Source organism: Pongo abelii, chromosome 5, assembly GCF_028885655.2.
Source record: "Pongo abelii isolate AG06213 chromosome 5, NHGRI_mPonAbe1-v2.0_pri, whole genome shotgun sequence".
NCBI classification, from domain to species: domain Eukaryota; kingdom Metazoa; phylum Chordata; class Mammalia; order Primates; family Hominidae; genus Pongo; species Pongo abelii.
Window position 1 is genome coordinate 57,564,085 of NC_071990.2, and position 21,096 is coordinate 57,585,180.

At 39.2% G+C, this 21,096-nt stretch overlaps 1 protein-coding gene across 5 annotated transcripts in view; it reads left to right on the forward strand.

Annotated features, from left to right (window-relative positions):
* BEND6 (BEN domain containing 6) overlaps positions 1–21,096 on the forward strand; it is a 56,359-nt gene that overhangs the window by 18,306 nt on the left and 16,957 nt on the right. The window contains exon 3 of one of the 5 annotated variants that reach the window (XM_024249079.3): positions 18,490–20,137. The exons of the other annotated variants lie outside the window; for them this stretch is intronic. Coding sequence (XP_024104847.1) covers positions 18,490–18,512 — 23 coding nt within the window. The 3' untranslated portion in view covers positions 18,513–20,137. Of the gene's footprint in view, positions 1–18,489; positions 20,138–21,096 lie in introns of those variants that run through there. 5 annotated transcript variants of the gene reach the window in all.

Genomic DNA, 21,096 nt, shown 5'->3' on the forward strand with positions numbered 1-21,096 from the left:
CCAGGGTCAATGCTAAAGAAAAAAAATATATATATATTTTTTGGAGACAGGGTCTCAGGGTCTTGCTCTGTTGCCCAGGTTGGAGTGTAGTGATGCCATCACTGCTCACTGCAACCTCTACCTCCCAAGCTTAGGTGATCCTTCCACCTCACTCTCCCAAGTAACTGAGACTACAGGCATGCACCACAATGCCTGGCCAATTTTTCTATTTTTTGAAGAGATGGTGTTTTGCCATGTTGTCCAGGCTGATCTTGAACTCCTGGGCTCAAGTGATCCACTACCTTGGGCTCTCAAAGTGCTGGGATTACAGGCATGAGCCACTGAACCTGGCAAGAAAAAAATCTTAAAAGCCACTAGAGAAAAATGTCAGATCACATTCAAAGGGAACCCCATCAGGTGAATGGTGGACTTCTCAACAGAAAACTTGCAAGGCAGGAGAGGTTAGGGGCCTATTTTCAGCATTCTTAAAAACAAGAAATTCCAACCAAGAAGTACATATCCTGAGAAACTAAGCTTCATCCGTGAAGGAGAAACAAAATATTTTCCAGATAAGCAAGTGCTAAGAGAATGAGTTAATACTAGACCAGCCTTACAAGAGATTCTTAAGGGAGTTCTAAACATGTAAACAAAATAATGATACCTACTACCACAAAAACACACTTAAGTACATTGCCCACAGATACTGTAAAATAACCACATGATAAAAACTACAAAGCAGGCAGTTAACAACTTTACAATAGGATCAAAACTTCACATATCAGTATTAACTTTGAATGTTAATAGTCTAAATGCCCCACTTAAAAGGCACAGAGTGGCATGTTGGATTAAAAAAAACAAGTAGACCTCATATGTAATGACACCCATAGGCTCAAAGTAAAGGGCTAGAGAAGTATCACAAATCAAAAATAAAGAAGAGCAGGAGTCGTGATTCTTATATCAGATAAAACAGACTTTAAGCCAACAATAGAAAAAGAAAGGGCAAAGTGGAGCATTACATATTGATAAAAGGTTCAATTAAATAAGAAGACTTAACTATCCTAAATATATATGCACCCAACATTGGAGCACACAGATAAATAAAACAAATACTTCTAGACCTATAAGAAGACTTAGACAGCCATACAATAATAGTGGGGGACTTGAGAACACCCCACTGACAACATTAGGCAGATCATCCATGCAGAAAACTAACACAGGAATTCTGGAATTAAATTGGACCTAAGAGACATCTACAGAATATTCCACCCATCAACCACAGAATATACATTCTTCTCATCTGCTCATGGAAAATATTGCAAGATTGAACACATGCTTGGCCACAGAGCAAGTCTCAATAAATTGAAAAAAATTGAAATTATATGAACCATACTCTCGGACCACAGTGGAATAAAACTAGTAATCAATATCAAGAAGGTCTCTCAAAACCACACAATTACATGAAAATTAAACAACTTGCTCCTGAATGACTTTGGGTAAACAATGAAATTAAGGCAGAAGTTTTAAAACTTCTTTGAAATTAATGAAAATAGAAATACAACATACCAAAATTTCTGGGATACAGCAAAGCTAGTGTTAAGAGAAAAGTTTATAGTACTAAACATTTACCTCAAAAAGTTAGAAATACCTCAATGATCTAACATTATACCTAGAGAAACTAGAAAATCAAGAAAAACAAACCCCAAAGCTAGCAGAAGAAAAGAAATCACTAAAATCAAAGAACTAAAAAAATTGAGACCCAAAAATCCATACAAAGAATCAATGAAACTTAAAGTTTGTTCTTTGAAAGGATAAACAAGATTGACAGACTGCTAGAAAAATTAACAAAGAAAAAACAGAGAAAATCCAAACAAACACAATCAGAAACAACAAATGTTACATTACAACTGACGCCACAGAAATACAAAAGATCCTCAGAGACTATTATGAACACCTCTACACATACAAACTAGAAAAGCTAGAGGAAATGGATGCATTCTTAGAAACACACACTCTCCTAAGGTTGAACCAGAAAGAAATTGAAGCCCTAAACAGACTAATATCGAGTTCTAAAATTGGACCAATAATAAAAAATCTGCTGGGCACAGTGGCTCATGCCTGTAATCACACCACTTTGAAAGGCCAAGGCAGGAGGATTGCTTGATCTCAGAGTTCAAGATAAGCTGGGGCAACAACACAAGACTTTATCTCTATTAAAAATAAAAATAATTAGCCAAGTGTCGTGACACATGCCAGTAGTCCCAGCTACTTAGGAGTCTGAAGCAGGAGGATTGCTTGAGCCCGAGAGATGGAGGCTGCAATGTGCTGTGATTGCACCACTGCACTATAGCCTGGGTGACAGAGTGAGACCCTGTCTCAAAAACCAACAGCAACAACAACAACAACAAAAACTACCAATCAAAAAAAACCCAGACCAGATGGATTCATAGCCAAATTCTATCAGACATGCAAAGAGCTGCTACCAGTTCTACTGAAACTATTCCAAAAAATTGAGGAGGGAAGGACTTCTCTCCAGCTCATTCCACAAAGCCAGCATCACTCTGATACCAAAACTTTGCAAAGACACAATGAAAAAAGAAAACTACAGGACAATATCCCTGATGAACATAGATGCAAAAATCCTCAACAAAATACTAGCAATTCAAATCAAACAGCGCATCAAGAAGTTAATTCACCACTATCAAATAGGCATCATTCCTGGAATATAAGGTTGGTTCAACATACACAAATCAATAAATATGATTTACCACATAAACAAAATTAAAAACAAAAACCTCATGATCATCTCAATCGATGTGGAAAAAGCTTTAAATAAAATCCAACATCCTTTCTTGATAAAAACCCTCAAGAAAATAGGCATCAAAGGAACACACCTAAAAATAATGAGCCACCTATGACAAACCCACAGCCAACATAATACTGAGCAGGTAAAACCAGAAGCATTGCTCTTGAGAACTGGAACAAGACAAGGATGACCACTGTCATCACTCCTATTCAACCTAGTACTAGAATTGGTAGCCAGAGCAATGAAGCAAGAGAAAGAAATAAAAGGCATCCAAATAGGAAAAGAAGTCAAGCTATCTCTCTTTGCTGACAATATGAGTCTATACTAGAAAACCTTGAAGATTCTGCCAGACATCTCCTCGAAATCATAACGACTCTAGTAAAGTTTCAGGATACAAAATAAATGTAGGCCAGACGTTCTTCACCATGGGTCCCTAAGGTTTCCTGCTTCAACAGTGCTTGGAGAGAACCCAGCTCTCGTCCCCTCACCCCAGCTGGCTGCCCATAGCCAGCCCTCCGCTGCCTCCTCACCATGCCCTGGGACTGTCCCAGTGCCTCTGCCGCTCCAGCTCCGCGTAGCCACTGCCACCGCCATGACTACCACGTCCCCCTAAGAGGTGCGCCAGAACTACCACCAGGACTCAGAGGCCGACATCAACCTCCAGATCAACCTGGAGCTCTACACCTCCTACTCGGGCTCAATGCAATGGAGTAGGCATTACATTTGGAAAAAAAAATGTGAATCAGTCACTACTGGAACTGCACAAACTGGCCACTGACAAAAATGACCCCAATTTGTGTGACTTCATTGAGACACATCACCTGAATGAGCAGGTGAAATCCATCAAAGAATTGGGTGACCAATTAAGATTGCCTGAGCTCAGGACTTGAGACCAGCCTGGGCAACAAGGAAATACAAAGAAATTAGCCAGACATGGTGGCATGTGCCTGTAGTCCCAGCTACTCAGGAGGATGAGGCAAGAGAATTGCTTGAACCCAGGTGGCGGAGGTTGGCAGTGAGCTGACATCATGCCACTGCACTCTAGCCTGGGCAACAGAGCAAGACTCTATCTCTATTAAAAAAAAAAGAAAGACACAGAACTGGCCAAGAAGTATATTTTAAAATGCTCAACATCACCAATCATTAGGGAAATGCAAATGAAAACCATAGTAAGATATCACCTTACCCCAGTTAGAATGACTGTTACTAAAAAGACAAAAAATAACAAATGCTGGCAAGGGTGTGGAGAAAGGGGAACTCATATGCTTGATGGGAATATAAATTAGTACAGCCATTATGGACAACAGTATGTCCATAAATATACTGACAACGGTATATTTAGTATTTTTAAATATTAAATACAGGGCTAGGTATGGTGGCTTATGACTGTAATCCCAGCACTTTAGGAGGCCAAGGCAGGGGGTTGTCTGAGCTCAGGACTTGAGACCAGCCTGGGCAACAAGGTGAGACCTCATCTCCATTATAAATAATTTAAAAATTAGCCGGACACGGTGGCTCTTTCTTATCGTCCTCAGCTACTCGAGAGGCTAAGGCAGGAGGATTGCTGGAGTCTGGGAGGTTGAGGCTGCAGTGAGCTATGATCATGCCACTGCACTCCAGCCTGAGTGACAGAGCAAGACTTTCTCTCAAAAAAAAAAAATTTAAATAGCACTGCCATATGATCTAGCAAACTCACTACTGGGAATTTATGCAAGGTGAAGGAAATCATTATGTGTAAGAGATATCTGCACCCCCATGTTTGATGCAGCACTTTTCACAATAGCTAAGATGTAGAATCCAAGTGTCCATCAGTGGATGAATGGATGGAGAAAACATGGTATATATACATAGTGGGATACTATTCAGCCATAAGAAAGAATGAAATCCTGACATTTGCAGCAACATGGATGAACCTCAAAGACATTATGTTAAGCGAAATAAGCCAACCACAGAAAGACGAATACTGCGTGATCTCACTTATATATGGAATCTAAAAAGGTTGATCCAGAAATAGTAGAATAGTGGTTACCAGAGGCTAGGAGCAGTAAGGGAGAGGGAGATAGGGAGAGGTTGGTCAACAGGTACAAAATTACAATTAGTTAGGAGAAATAATTAGTAAAATCCATAAAACCACAAGAACCAAGAAAACTCAAGAGAAGACCACACCAGATAAAAGATGCCAGTGAAATTTTAGAAGCTGAAAAGCAGATGGATGAGTGGTGACTGACTTAAAAATCTGAAAAAAGCTGAACACTCAGTATCTGTGATGGATGGAGGTAGGCAGAAGACAGGGAGAGAAGTTAAAAAGAAATAGGCTAAATCACATCAAGAGCAAAAGCTTTCAGGAATTGAACTTGTGAAAGGAATTACGGTAGTACTGGTAGTGTGAAAACTGGAAAACTCTTTGAAAAACCTATAGGAAGACATTTTCAGGCCAGGCACAATGGCTCAATCTTGTGATCCTGGCACTTTGGGAGGCCAAGGAGGGAGGTTTGCTTGAGGCCAGGAGTTTGAGACCAGCCTGGGCAATATAGTGAGACTCTTGTCTCTACAGAAAGTAAAAACTGTAGAGAATCGGTCTTTATAGTTCTTGGAAGGCTGAGGTGGGAGGATTGCCTGAGCCCAGGAGGTCGAGGCTGCAGTGAGCCATGATTACACCACTGCACTCCAGCCTAGGTGACAGAGTGAGACCATATCTCAAAAAAAAAAAAAAAAAAGACTCTTTCAGTCCACAAATTCACAAATACGTTCTTCCAATATATCCTGCAATTGTCACTCCTTCATCACAGCAGAAGCCAGAGGTTTCTTCTTAGGAGAGGTTGAATCAAAGCTATGCACTCAGGGACACTAGAAACAGCTGAGGGAAGGGGTGTGATTATTTGAGAAAATTCCCTAACATGGAAAACAGAAATCAAAACAAACAAACAGAAAAAAAAAAAAAACTCAGAAGAAACAGAGATAAGTCAGGGAGGAGAAGAAAACTCCACTGAGAAAAGATACTGCATTCATGAAAAAAAGAATGGGGTAGTTTTAAAAAGAAATATTCAGCTGGACGCGGTGGCTCACACCAGTCATCTCAACACTTTGGGAGGCCAAGGCGGGGAGATCACTTGAGGTCAGGAGTTTGAGACAAGCCTGGCCAACATGGTGAAACCCCATCTCTACTAAAAATACAAAAATTAGCCAGACATGGTGGAGCGTGCCTGTAGTCCCAGCTACTTGGGAGGCTGAGGCAGGAGAATCGCTTGAGCCTGGGAGGCAGAGGTTGCAATGAGCTGAGATTGTGCCACTGCACTCTAGCCTGGGTGACAGAGTGAGACTCTGTCTAAAAAATAAATAAATAAATAAAAATTAATACAATAAATTTCTAGAACTGAAGGACACAAATTTCTAGATTGAAAGATACCATTAAAATGCAGATAAATTTATTTGCTAAGTGTTTAAAACTTTTATTTTTTAATTTTTTTATTATTATATTTTAAGTTCTAGGGTACATGTGCACAACGTGCAGGTTTGTTACATATGTATACATGTGCCATTTTGGTGTGCTGCACCCATTGTTGTAGAGGTTCCATAGCGCAGTGGTTATAACGTCTGCTTCAAATTTACAAGAAAAGATCAAACAACCCTATCGAAAAGTGGGCAAAGGATATGAACAGACACTTCTCAAAAGAAGACATTTATGCTGCCAAAAGACACATGAAAAAATGCTCATCATCACTGGCCATCAGAGAAATGCAAATCAAAACCACAATGAGATACCATCTCACACCAGTTAGAATGGCAATCATTAAAAAGTCAGGAAACAACACTTGCTGGAGAGGATCTGGAGAAATAGGAACACTTTTACACTGTTGGTGGGACTGTAAACTCGTTCAACCATTGTGGAAGTCAGTGTGGCAATTCCTCAAGGATCTAGAACTAGAAATACCATTTGACCCAGCCATCCCATTACTGGGTATATACCTAAAGGATTATAAATCATGCTACTATAAAGACACATGCACACATATGTTTATTGCGGCACTATTCACAATAGCAAAGACTTGGAGCCAACCCAAACGTCCATCAGTGATAGACTGGATTAAGAAAATGTGGCACATATACACCATGGAATACTATGCAGCCATAAAAAAATGATGAGTTCATGTCCTTTGTAGGGACATGGATGAAGCTGGAAACCATCATTCTGAGCAAACTATCGCAAGGACAGAAAACCAAACACCGCATGTTCTCACTCATAGGTGGGAAATGAACAATGAGAACACTTGGACACAAGGCGGGGAACATCACATACCGGGGCCTGTCGTGAGGTGGAGGGAGCGGGGAGGGATAGCATTAGGAGAAATACCTAATGTAAAACTTTTAAATGGATTTTATTGTATATATTTAAGGTATACTATACAGTGTGTTTTGAAATACATATAGATAGTGGAATGGTTACCATAGTCAAGCAAATTAATGTATCCATCATCTCACATAGTTACTTACTTTTTTCTTTCTCTTTTTGAGGCAAGAGCTTAGCATGAAAGCAACCAGTTGAGACAGGAAAACAATGTAAATACCTTACTTTCAGATAAACATTGCCTTGTTTTCCCACAATAAATTAAATTTTCTTTTTTTTTTTTTTTTGAGATGGAATTTCGCTGTTGTTGCTCAGGCTGGAGTGCAATGGCATGATCTCAGCTCACTGCAACCTCCACCTCCTGGGTTCAAGCGATTCTCCTGCCTCAGCCTCCCGAGTAGCTGGGATTACAGGTGCCTGCCACCATGGCTGGCTAATTTTTTGTATTTTTAGTAGAGACAGGGTTTCACTGTGTTGACCAGGCTGGTCTCAAACTCCTGACCTCAGGTGATCCACCCGCCTTGGCCTCCCAAAGTGCTGGGATTACAGGCGTGAGCCACCGCATCTGGCCAAATTAAACTTTTTATTATAAATAGTTATTAGATACTATAAATATTAGTGATAATTAGGTATAGTGGATCTGCCTTTATATCTAAATGTGTCAGATATACTGTCAAAAGTTTCTTTTTTTTTTTAAAAGATACTGCCAAAAGCCCAGGAGAATGAATGAAAAATGACTTCTCCAAGGCATAACATTGTGAAATTTCAGAACCGCAGAAGCAGAGGAAAGATCCAATAGCTTTCAGGAAAACAAACATGCCACATGATAAGGATTAGGATCAGAATGGCATGAGACTTTTCACCAGCAATGCTCAAAGCTCCAAGATAATTAGCAATCCCTCCAATTGTGGAGGGAAATGATTTAAACCTAGAATTCTATACCCAGTGAAATTATCAATCAAGTGTAAGGGTAGAATAATAGTATTTCACCCTTACAAAGTCTCAAAAATGTTCTTCCCATGCTTTCTTTTTCAAAAGTGAATGGAGGATGTGCTCCTCCAAAATGAGAAAATAAACCTTTAAAGAGAAAGACATAGCACCTAGAAAACAGGTGATCCATTTCAGCAGAGAGACAAGGGGGATCCATGAAATGATAGTGAAGGGAAGCCCCAGAATGACAAGTATACAGTACTTGGGAGAAGCTAGTCCAAGTATGGAGGGTGCTGGGAGAGAGATCTTTAAGAAAAATATGAAATTGACAGATGACATGCTATATCAAAACATACTGAAAATAGATTTTATACCTCTGGCAGGAAGTTTAGAGATATGTTATTGAAAGAAAGTTTAAAAAAAGTAATAAACAAATTTTTAAAATGATACAATTATTAACTCCAAGAAAAATACCATGTTTTAAAGGAAAGGAATTGTGAATAATATTTACATCCCTATAATAATATAAGCACAATATTTCTTGAACTAGCAATTCTGTTACAATATAGTGGGATGGTGGAAAAGGAGAAAAGTGTGTATATGTTTACATGTGAGCTCTATGTGTGTTTCTGAGTGATTGCAGAAGGAGCTGAAAGAGAGCTACATTGTCAGATTATATAGCTGAAAGTCAATAATTATCTGAATATGAAAAGAATTAAGAAGTAATTGTATATTGTACATTATTGTTTAAAACAGTAAGATAAATACCAGAAGAAACAGGTAAATGAATTGGAAGTGGAGGCTTCTAGGATAGGTAATCAGGGGTGGCAAGAAATAGGACAGAGGACTGCTGTTTTTCATTATAAGCCTTATCTTTTTTGTCATAAAATAATAAATCACTGGCTCATAATAGGTGTCCAATATCTAGTAGCTACCAATTTTAAAAAATCAGTAATTTCTTTATGCATCAGAAATCACCGCTATATTCCTGAAAGAAAAAAATTCATTCACATTAATTACAATTATAAAATATCTACTAATTCCCCTAACAAAAAATGTGTACTCTCTGTGAAGAAAATATAAAACTCAACTGAGAAATTTACAAACCTAAATAAATAGAAAGACTTGTGGCCAGGCACAGTGGTTCACGGCTGTAATCCCAGCACTTTGGGAGGCCGAGGTGGGTGGACCACCTGAGGTCAAGAGTTGGAGACCAGGCTGGCCAACATGGTGAAACTCCATCTCTACTAAAAATACAAAAAAAATTAGCCAGACATGGTGGCAGGTGTCTGTAATCCCAGCTGCTTGGGAGGCTGAGGCGAGAGAATTGCTTGAACCCGGGAGGCGGAGGTTGCAGTGAGCCCAGATCGCCCCACTGCACTCCACCCTGGGCGACAGAGCGAGACTCCATTAAAAAAAAAAAAAAACAAAGACTTGTTACACTTACAAATGGGAAGAGAAGAGGCCAATTCATCCCCAAAATAATCAGTAATTTGAATGTAATCCCAATTAAAATACCAATGGTCCTTTTGTTTTTGCTTTTTTAATAAGTTGACAAAAAATATTCTAAAATTAACCTGAAAGAATAAACAGGCGGGAGGAGCCAAGATGGCCGAATAGGAACAGCTCCGGTCTACAGCTCCCAGCGCGAGCGACGCAGAAGACGGGTGATTTCTGCATTTCCATCTGAGGTACCGTGTTCATCTCACTAGGGAGCGCCAGACAGTGGGCGCAGGTCAGTGGGTGAGCGCACTGTGCGCCAGCCGAAGCAGGGGCGAGGCATTGCCTCACTCGGGAGCGCAAGGGGTCAGGGAGTTCCCCTTACAGGGGTGACAGACGGCACCTGGAAAATCGGGCCACTCCCACCCGAATACTGTGCTTTTCCGACCAGCTTAGGAAACGGTGCCCCAGGAGAGTATAGCCCGCACCTGGCTCAGAGGGTCCTATGCCCACGGAGTCTCGCTGATTGCTAGCACAGCAGTCTGAGATCAAACAGCAAGTCGGCAGAGAGGCTGGGGGAGGGGCGCCCGCCATTGCCCAGGCTCGCTTAGGTAAACAAAGCAGCCTGGAAGCTTGAACTGGGTGGAGCCCACCACAGCTCAAGGAGGCCTGCCTGCCTCTGTAGGCTCCACCTCTGGGGGCAGGGCACAGACAAACAAAAAGACAGCAGTAACCTCTGCAGACTTAAATGTCCCTGTCTGACAGCTGTGAGGAGAGCAGTGGTTCTCCCAGCACGCAGCTGGAGATCTGAGAACTGGCTGACTGCCTCCTCAAGTGGGTTCCTGACCCCTGACCCCCGAGCAGCCTAACTGGGAGGCATCCCCCAGCAGGGGCAGACTGACACCTCACACGGCCGGCCAGGTACTCCAACAGACCTGCAGCTGAGGGTTCTGTCTGTTAGAAGGAAAACTAACAGAAAGGACATCCACACCAAAAACCCATCTGTACATCACCATCATCAAAGACCAAAAGTAGATAAAACCACAAAGATGGGGAAAAAACAGACCAGAAAAACCGGAAACTCTAAAAACCAGAGTACCTCTCCTCCTCCAAAGGAACGCAGTTCCTCACCAGCAACGGAACAAAGCTGGACGGAGAATGACTTTGACGAGCTGAGAGAAGAAGGCTTCAGACGATCAAATTACTCCGAGCTACGGGAGGATATTCAAACCAAAGGCAAAGAAGTTGAAAACTTTGAAAAAAATTTAGAAGAATGTATAACTAGAATAACCAATACAGAGAAGTGCTTAAAGGAGCTGATGGAGCTGAAAACCAAGGCTCGAGAACTACGTGAAGAATGCAGAAGCCTCAGGAGCCGATGTGATCAAATGGAAGAAAGGGTATCAGCCCTGGAAGATGAAATGAATGAAATGAAGCGAGAAGGGAAGTTTAGAGAAAAAAGAATAAAAAGAAACGAGCAAAGCCTCCAAGAAATGTGGGACTATGTGAAAAGACCAAATCTACGTCTGATTGGTGTACCTGAAACTGACGGGGAGAATGGAAACAAGTTGGAAAACACTCTGCAGGATATTATCCAGGAGAACTTCCCCAATCTAGCAAGGCAGGCCAACATTCAGATTCAGGAAATACAGAGAACGCCACAAAGATACTCCTCGAGAAGAGCAACTCCAAGACACATAATTGTCAGATTCACCAAAGTTGAAATGAAGGAAAAAATGTTAAGGGCAGCCAGAGAGAAAGGTCGGGTTACCATCAAAGGGAAGCCCATCAGACTAACAGCGGATCTCTCGGCAGAAACCCTACAAGCCAGAAGAGAGTGGGGGCCAATATTCAACATTCTTAAAGAAAAGAATTTTCAACCCAGAATTTCATATCCTGCCAAACTAAGCTTCATAAGTGAAGGAGAAATAAAATACTTTACAGACAAGCAAATGCTGAGAGATTTTGTCACCACCAGGCCTGCCCTAAAAGAGCTCCTGAAGGAAGCGCTAAACATGGAAAGGCACAACCGGTACCAGCCACTGCAAAATCATACCGAAATGTAAAGACCATCGAGACTAGGAAGAGACTGCATCAACTAACGAGAAAAATATCCAGCTAACATCATAATGACAGGATCAGATTCACACATAACAATATTAACTTTAAATGTAAATGGACTAAATGCTCCAATTAAAAGACACAGACTGGCAAATTGGATAAAGACTCAAGACCCATCAGTGTGCTGTATTCAGGAAACCCATCTCACGTGCAGAGACACACATAGGCTCAAAATAAAAGGATGGAGGAAGATCTACCAAGCAAATGGAAAACAAAAAAAGGCAGGGGTTGCAATCCTAGTCTCTGATAAAACAGACTTTAAACCAACAAAGATCAAAAGAGACAAAGAAGGCCATTACATAATGGTAAAGGGATTAATTCAACAAGAAGAGCTAACTATCCTAAATATATATGCACCCAATACAGGAGCACCCAGATTCATAAAGCAAGTCCTGAGTGACCTACAAAGAGACTTAGACTCCCACACATTAATAATGGGAGACTTTAACACCCCACTGTCAACATTAGACAGATCAACAAGACAGAAAGTCAACAAGGATACCCAGGAATTGAACTCAGCTCTGCACCAAGCAGACCTAATAGACATCTACAGAACTCTCCACCCCAAATCAACAGAATATACATTTTTTTCAGCACCACACCACACCTATTCCAAAATTGACCACATACTTGGAAGTAAAGCTCTCCTCAATAAATGTAAAAGAACAGAAATTGTAACAAACTGTCTCTCAGATCACAGTGCAATCAAGCTAGAACTCAGGATTAAGAATCTCACTCAAAACCGCTCAACTACGTGGAAACTGAACAACCTGCTCCTGAATGACTACTGGGTACATAACGAAATGAAGGCAGAAATAAAGATGTTCTTTGAAACCAACGAGAACCAAGACACAACATACCAGAATCTCTGGGATGCATTCAAAGCAGTGTGTAGAGGGAAATTTATAGCACTAAATGCCCACAAGAGAAAGCAGGAAAGATCCAAAATTGACACCCTAACATCACAATTAAAAGAACTAGAAAAGCAAGAGCAAACACATTCAAAAGCTAGCAGAAGGCAAGAAATAACTAAAATCAGAGCAGAACTGAAGGAAATAGAGACACAAAAAACCCTTCAAAAAATAAATGAATCCAGGAGCTGGTTTTTTGAAAGGATCAACAAAATTGATAGACCGCTAGCAAGATTAATAAAGAAAAAAAGAGAGAAGAATCAAATAGATGCAATAAAAAATGATAAAGGGGATATCACCACCGATCCCACAGAAATACAAACTACCATCAGAGAATATTACAAACACCTCTATGCAAATAAACTAGAAAATCTAGAAGAAATGGATAAATTCCTCAACACATACACCCTCCCAAGACTAAACCAGGAAGAAGTTGAATCTCTGAATAGACCAATAACAGGAGCTGAAATTGTGGCAATAATCAATAGCTTACCAACCAAAAAAAGTCCAGGACCAGATGGGTTCACAGCCGAATTCTACCAGAGGTATAAGGAGGAGCTGGTACCATTCCTTCTGAAACTATTCCAATCAATAGAAAAAGAGGGAATCCTCCCTAACTCATTTTATGAGGCCAGTATCATCCTGATACCAAAGCCTGGCAGAGACACAACAAAAAAAGAGAATTTTAGACCAATATCCTTGATGAACATTGATGCAAAAATCCTCAATAAGATACTGGCAAACAGAATCCAGCAGCACATCAAAAAGCTTATCCACCATGATCAAGTGGGCTTCATCCCTGGGATGCAAGGCTGGTTCAATATACGCAAATCAATAAATGTAATCCAGCATATAAACAGAACCAAAGACAAAAACCACATGATTATCTCAATAGATGCAGAAAAGGCCTTTGACAAAATTCAACAACCCTTCATGCTAAAAACTCTCAATAAATTAGGAATTGATGGGACGTATCTCAAAATAATAAGAGCTATTTATGACAAACCCACAGCCAATATCGTACTGAATGGGCAAAAACTGGAAGCATTCCCTTTGAAAACTGGCACAAGACAGGGATGCCCTCTCTCGCCACTTCTATTCAACATAGTGTTGGAAGTTCTGGCCAGGGCAATTAGGCAGGAGAAGGAAATCAAGGGTATTCAATTAGGAAAAGAGGAAGTCAAATTGTCCTTGTTTGCAGATGACATGATAGTATATCTAGAAAACCCCATTGTCTCAGCCCAAAATCTCCTTAAGCTGATAAGCAACTTCAGCAAAGTCTCAGGATACAAAATCAATGTGCAAAAATCACAAGCATTCTTATACATCAATAACAGACAAACAGAGAGCCAAATCATGAGTGAACTCCCATTCACAATTGCTTCAAAGAGAATAAAATACCTAGGAATCCAACTTACAAGGGATGTGAAAGACCTCTTCAAGGAGAACTACAAACCACTGCTCAAGGAAATAAAAGAGGATACAAACAAATGGAAGAACATTCCATGCTCATGGGTAGGAAGAATCAATATCATGAAAATGGCCATCCTTCCCAAGGTAATTTACAGATTCAATGCCATCCCCATCAAGCTACCAATGACTTTCTTCACAGAATTGGAAAAAACTACTTTAAAGTTCATATGGAACCAAAAAAGAGCCCGCATCGCCAAGTCAACCCTAAGCCAAAAGAACAAAGCTGGAGGCATCACACTACCTGACTTCAAACTATACTACAAGGCTACAGTAACCAAAACAGCATGGTACTGGTACCAAAACAGAGATATAGATCAATGGAACAGAACAGAGCCGTCAGAAATAATGCCACATATCTACAAATATCTGATCTTTGACAAACCTGACAAAAACAAGAAATGGGGAAAGGATTCCCTATTTAATAAATGGTGCTGGGAAAACTGGCTAGCCATATGTAGAAAGCTGAAACTGGATCCCTTCCTTACACCTTATACAAAAATCAATTCAAGATGGATTAAAGACTTAAATGTTAGACCTAAAACCATAAAAACCCTAGAAGAAAACCTAGGCATTACCATTCAGGACATAGGCATGGGCAAGGACTTCATGTCTAAAACACCAAAAGCAATGGCAACAAAAGCCAAAATTGACAAATGGGATCTAGTTAAACTAAAGAGCTTCTGCACAGCAAAGGAAACTACCATCAGAGTGAACAGGCAACCTACAAAATGGGAGAACATTTTCGCAACCAACTCATCTGACAAAGGGCTAATATCCAGAATCTACAATGAACTCCAACAAATTTACAAGAAAAAAAAAAACAACCCCATCAAAAAGTGGGCAAAGGACATGAACAGACACTTCTCAAAAGAAGACATTTATGCAGCCAAAAAACACATGAAAAAATGCTCACCATCACTGGCCATCAGAGAAATGCAAATCAAAACCACAATGAGATACCATCTCACACCAGTTAGAATGGCAATCATTAAAAAGTCAGGAAACAACAGGTGCTGGAGAGGATGTGGAGAAATAGGAACACTTTTACACTGTTGGTGGGACTGTAAACTAGTTCAACCCTTGTGGAAGTCAGTGTGGCGATTCCTCAGGGATCTAGAACTAGAAATTCCATTTGACCCAGCCATCCCATTACTGGGTATATACCCAAAGGACTATAAATCATGCTGCTATAAAGACACATGCACACGTATGTTTATTGCTGCATTATTCACAATAGCAAAGACTTGGAACCAACCCAAATGTCCAACAATGATAGACTGGATTAAGAAAATGTGGCACATATACACCATGGAATACTATGCAGCCATAAAAAATGATGAGTTCACATCCTTTGTAGGGACATGGATGAAACTGGAAATCATCATTCTCAGTAAACTATCGCAAGAACAAAAAACCAAACACCGCATATTCTCACTCATAGGTGGGAATTGAACAATGAGAACACATGGACACAGGAAGGGGAACATCACACTTCGGGGACTGTTGTGGGGTGGGGGGAGGGGGGAGGGATAGCATTGGGAGATATACCTAATGCTAGATGACAAGTTGGTGGGTGCAGCGCACCAGCATGGCACATGTATACATATGTAACTTACCTGCACATTGCGCACATGTACCATAAAACCTAAAGTATAATAATGATAATAATAATAATAATAATAAAAGAAAAAAAAAAAAAAAAAAAAAAAGAAAAAGTATAAAAAAAAAAAAAAAAATACCAAAAAAAAAAAAAAAAAGAATTTATGTTTAAGTATAGTATCAAAAAGAGATATTTAATTTTCCCACGGATAAAAGCAATCTTCCAATAAGTACAAAGGGCTTTTTTTTTGGCTATTGCTTTTGTCTCAACATTCTATTTGTGTACATATGTATCCATCAGCATTCTTTTAATTATTGTTTTACAAAATGCATATAAGCCAAGTTGCAAACTGTGTATGTTGATCAAAATTGTCTTTGTTATTTTGTATTTTTATTCAAGATCAAATTTAGAATGAGTTTATCCATTATATTACAGGCATATTTTTGAAAATATTAGTTTTGATGGCTTTTATTTACTTTAGAAAAGATTATGTATTTCATAAAAGCAAAAAATGCTTTAAAGTTGTGTTTGTTTATAAATTTATTTGAAGAAAAATTGGAAATTTTATAATATATATTTTCCCATGTTGAAATAAAAGTATTTTTATAAAAAAAAAAAAAAAGGAATAAACAGGCAAGATAATTAAGAACATTCTGAAAAAGAAGAATATGAGTGCCAAACCTGTCAATATTTAATCATATCAAGTTCCAATAATTTAAAGTGCCTGGCTAATGCAAGAATCAACAGATCAACGGAACAGAATGCATATCCTCCAAACAGAACCTAATATATGGTTAAGAAACTATCCTAAAAGCAGTGTGGCATAGGAGTGAAGAGGTAAAAATATGAGGAAACAAACCACCTGAGTTCAAGCCCTGCTCTGCCACCTAGTATCTGTGTAACCTTGCGCAATTGTTTAACCACTCTGTGCGTCCATTTTTCATCTCTAAAATGGAAATAATAAATGTACTCATCTGAGTGACAGGTAAAGCATTCAGAACAGAGCCTGGCACATAGCAAGTATTTGCTGTTACAATGTTTGCTATCACAAGTCAACACGGCCAGCTTTGTAGATGTGTGATGTGCAGTTACACAAGGCCCTGCTCTTAGAAGGGCCCACATACTGATTAAAGGCTCTGCTGTCACCATCTTAAAATTCTTTAGATGTTTTGAACAATGAGTCCTGAATTTTTAGTTTGTATTGGACCCTGCAAACTATGTAGTCGTGTAGCAAGTCCTGCAAGTCAGTCAGGAAAAGGATGAATTACTCAACAACGTGTTGGTAAAATTGATATTCCAAGCTACCTTCTCATTTCACACTAGGTGGCTCACTAAGAACATAACTATACAGTCTAAATTAAAACTCCATGTTCTGATTTTGAATGGGAAGTACTGGTTTGAACACATAATAAATTTTGTCTTTAAAAAGTTATAGTTTACCCAAAGCAATGTACAGATTAAATGCAATTCCTATCAAAATACCAATGACATTTTTCACAGAAATAGAGAAAACATTTTTTATAATTTGTATGGATTCATGAAAGACCCTGAATAGCCAAAGCAATTCTGAGCAAAAAGAACAAAGCAGATGTATCACTCGAATATACTACAAAGCTGTAATAGCCAAAGCTGCATGGTATTGGCTTAAAAACAGACACATTAGACCAATAGGACAGAATAGAGAACTCAGAAACTAATCCACATACCGATAATCAATTGATTTTTGACAAAGACACCAAGAACATTCACTGGGGAAATAATAGTCTCTTTAATAAATGGTGCTGGAGCCAGGCACGGTGGCTTACACGTGTAATCCTAACACTTTGGGAGGCTGAGGTGGGAAAATCACTTGAGCCTAGGAGTTCGAGACCACCCTGGGCAACACAGGGAGACTCATCTCTACAAAAACTGTTAAAATGAGCCTGGTGTGGTGGCACGCACCTGTGGTCTCAACTACTCAGGAGGCTGGGTGGGAGGATTGCTTGAGTCCAGGAAGTTGAGGCTCCAGTGAGCTGTGATCACACCACTGCACTCCAGCCTAGAAGATGGAGTGAGACCATGTCTCAAATTAAAAAAAAAATCGTGCTGGGAAAACTGGATAATTATTTGCAGAATGAAACTAGACCCCCACCTCTCGTCCTATGCAAAAATCAATTTGAAATGAATCAAAGACCTAAATTTAAGACCCCAAACAATGAAACTACTAGAAGAAAACATAGGGGAAACACTCCAGGACATTGGTCTGGAAAAGATTTTGTGAATAGGACCTTAAAAGCACAGGCAACAAAAGCAAAAATAAACAAACAATCTGATTTAAAAATAGCCAAGACTAGAGGAACACTTGAGGCAAGGAGTATGAGACCAGCATGGGCAACATAGCAAGACTCTATCTCTACAAAAAACAAATTTTTTTTTTAATGAGCTGGGTATGGTGTCTTATGCCTGTAATCCCAGCTACTCAGGAGGCTGAGGTGGGAAGATAGCTTGGGTCCAGGAGTTTGGGAAGTTTACAGTGCGCTGTGATCATTCCACTTTGTTCCCGGAACCAAGCTGGGTCCAGCTGTGTTTTCTGGAGGCCCAATAACAGGAAGCAGACAAACTAGGAAAGAAGGGAATTTGCTGCTATAACCGGATACAAGGAGAAGGCCAGAGATAATTCCACCAGACCAACTCAAAGTGTTGCCATTTTCTTAGTGCTTGTATAGGTTGGGGTTATGTGCCTCTGTGCAGTATAGCATTGGCCTAAGTCTACTGGTAACTAATTTTGTTTCAACTAGAAGGTCAGAGACAAAAATGCTTGCTAAGTCTGATTAAAAGGGCCCCAGTACCTTGAAGGCCTTTCTACTGTGGTACCGGAGTGATTATTTCTATCTTATCTCCTTTACAGCTTGGTCCAGAGAGCTGCCTTAGACTCTCCAATGAATGTGTTCAAACAGCTGCCTCTGTTACCTTCACTCATCTCAGATACGGGTCCTGGCGCTAGGAATCAAAGACTGTCTCTATTATTTTGGCTTGCTCCAGGTTGGGGAGAAGCCCATGCAAGGCTACTACTGATCATGTTTCATTTCTAGCTTTGATGTCTGGGCACTGATTTCCCTAGGTTTAACTATTTGCTCAATGTCAAGGCAGTGCTGTGGAAATCTGTCTGTGTAACTGGAGTGCTATGCAGACCTGTCTGTGTGAGTGTCATGCAGGCCTGTCTGTGTGATTGTCAGGGAGAATTGGTCTGCCACAACTTCACTCCAGCCTGGGTGACAGATACAGACACCATCTCTTAAAAAAAGAAAAAAGAAAAAAAAATAGGCAAATGATCTGAACAGATATTTCTCAATAAGACATACAAATGGCCAACAGGTATATGAAAAAAATGCTCAACATCACTGATCACCAGGGAAATGCATATCAAAACCACAGTGAGGTAGCATCTCACCCCAGGAAGTATGGCTATTATCAAAAAGACAAAAACAAAACAAATTCTGGGGAAGATGTGGAGAAAAGCGAACTCTAATACACTGTGGGTATGAATGTAAACCAGTGCAGCCACTATGGAGACAGCATTGTTCACAATAGATAACATAGGGAATCAACTTAAGTGTCCAACAACAGATGAATAGATAAAGAAAATGTGGCATATATACACAATGGAATATGATTCATCCGTAAAACAGAAATGAAATCCTGTCATTTTTGGCAACAGGGATGATCATTATGTTAAGTGAAATAAGCCAGGAATAGAAAGTTAAACACTGCATGTTCTCATTTGTATATGGAAGCTAAAAAGAAAAAGATTAATCTTGTAAAAGTAAAAAGTAGAACAGAGGATACGAGAGGCTGGAAAGGGTAGGGGGAAGGGAAAGGTAGGGAGAGATTTATTAAAGGATACAAAATTACAGCTAGATAGGAAGAATAAGTTCTAATGTTCAATACCCTGTGGGATTACTATAGTTAGCAATAGTATATATTTTCAAGTAGCTAGAAGGAGGATTTTGAATGTTCCCAACATAAAAAAATGATAAATGTTTGCAGTAATAGATATGCTAATTACCCTGATCTGATCTTTGTATATTATATGTATCAAAACATCATTATTTGCCCTATGAATATGTATAATTAAAATATTAAATAAAATCAAATTTTAAAAAAGTATTTTCTAATATGGTTCCCTGAGTAGTCCTAGAAACAGGAACTCAATAGCCAAGAGCACTCCTAGCAATTAGATGTGCCCTTGTAATATCATTAACCATTAAAGGGAACGATGACTCTTTGGATAAATGGCTGATTCCACATCTTGCATACGAAATATACAAAATGAGACTTGTGAAGAAGCTTGAGCAGGAAATATGCAGGAACATCTTGTCATGTCAGAAAGCAAGGAAGTTAGACCATGCAGATGTGTCAACTAGAAGAGCTTCCCACAAGCCAAAGATGAGACAGTTTGAGCATCAATAAGAATGACAACCACAATAGATAGACACGTATTGTATTAATATATGTTTAATGCATGAGTTCACAGTGGTATTCAAAAAAGAGAAAAATGTAATGGTCATCTGAAAACAACCAACTCGTAATTTTGAAAATTGGCAGATACAAATCAAAATCAAGCATGTATCCTGCCATTACTATATGAAATAAACTTCTGGGTAACCAAACAGTTGATAAGAGGAACTTTCCCTTTGTAGAACTCCAGCTAATAAATGAAGAAGAAAATAATTAGAATATCACTATTTTGCAAGCCATTGTGACATAATGAATCTATGCAGTGATCATCTGTAGCTGCTAAGATCACAAAAAAGCTAACCAGGCATTAAATACCACCTGATGGAAGTTAAAACACTACCTGAATCCGATCAGCCCTTCAGATCTAACTACCAATCTACATCAAATACAGGGAACAAGAGAATATGTCAAATACCAACTAAAGGTGTAATCACAGCAAAATCCGACTGTAGGAAATTCTCCAGGACAAATGACCCAGTTTCTGCAATTAATAAGTTGCAAGGGAAAAAACTAGGAAGGGAGAGGAAACCTATAGTTTATATGGAAGAGACAGCAATCAGTTGTAATGTATAGTCCTTACTGGATCTTGATTCGAACAAACTTAAAAAATAAGACCATCAGAGAAATTTGAACATTGACTAAGGTTTTTTTAATGATATTAAAAAACTATTGTTAACTATTTCTGGCTGCAGTAGTGGTGTTAACAGTTATAATTTTAAATACACCTTTTAGAGATGCCTATAGAAATATTTATAGATAAAAATGAGATGATGCCTGTGCTTTGCATCAAATAATTTGGGGGAGAAAGGGGATCAGGGTGTAAATGGATTGAGACTTGCCATGAATTGAAATGGGAGAATTTGCTATTTTTGTTTCTGTTTAAAATTTTCCATTAAAAGTTTAAAAAATATATCCAGGAAAACAGCCTACTTATGAAAAGATATTTAAACTCTACAAAATTGTTGGTGAATATTTAACTGATCTGAGTGATGAATGA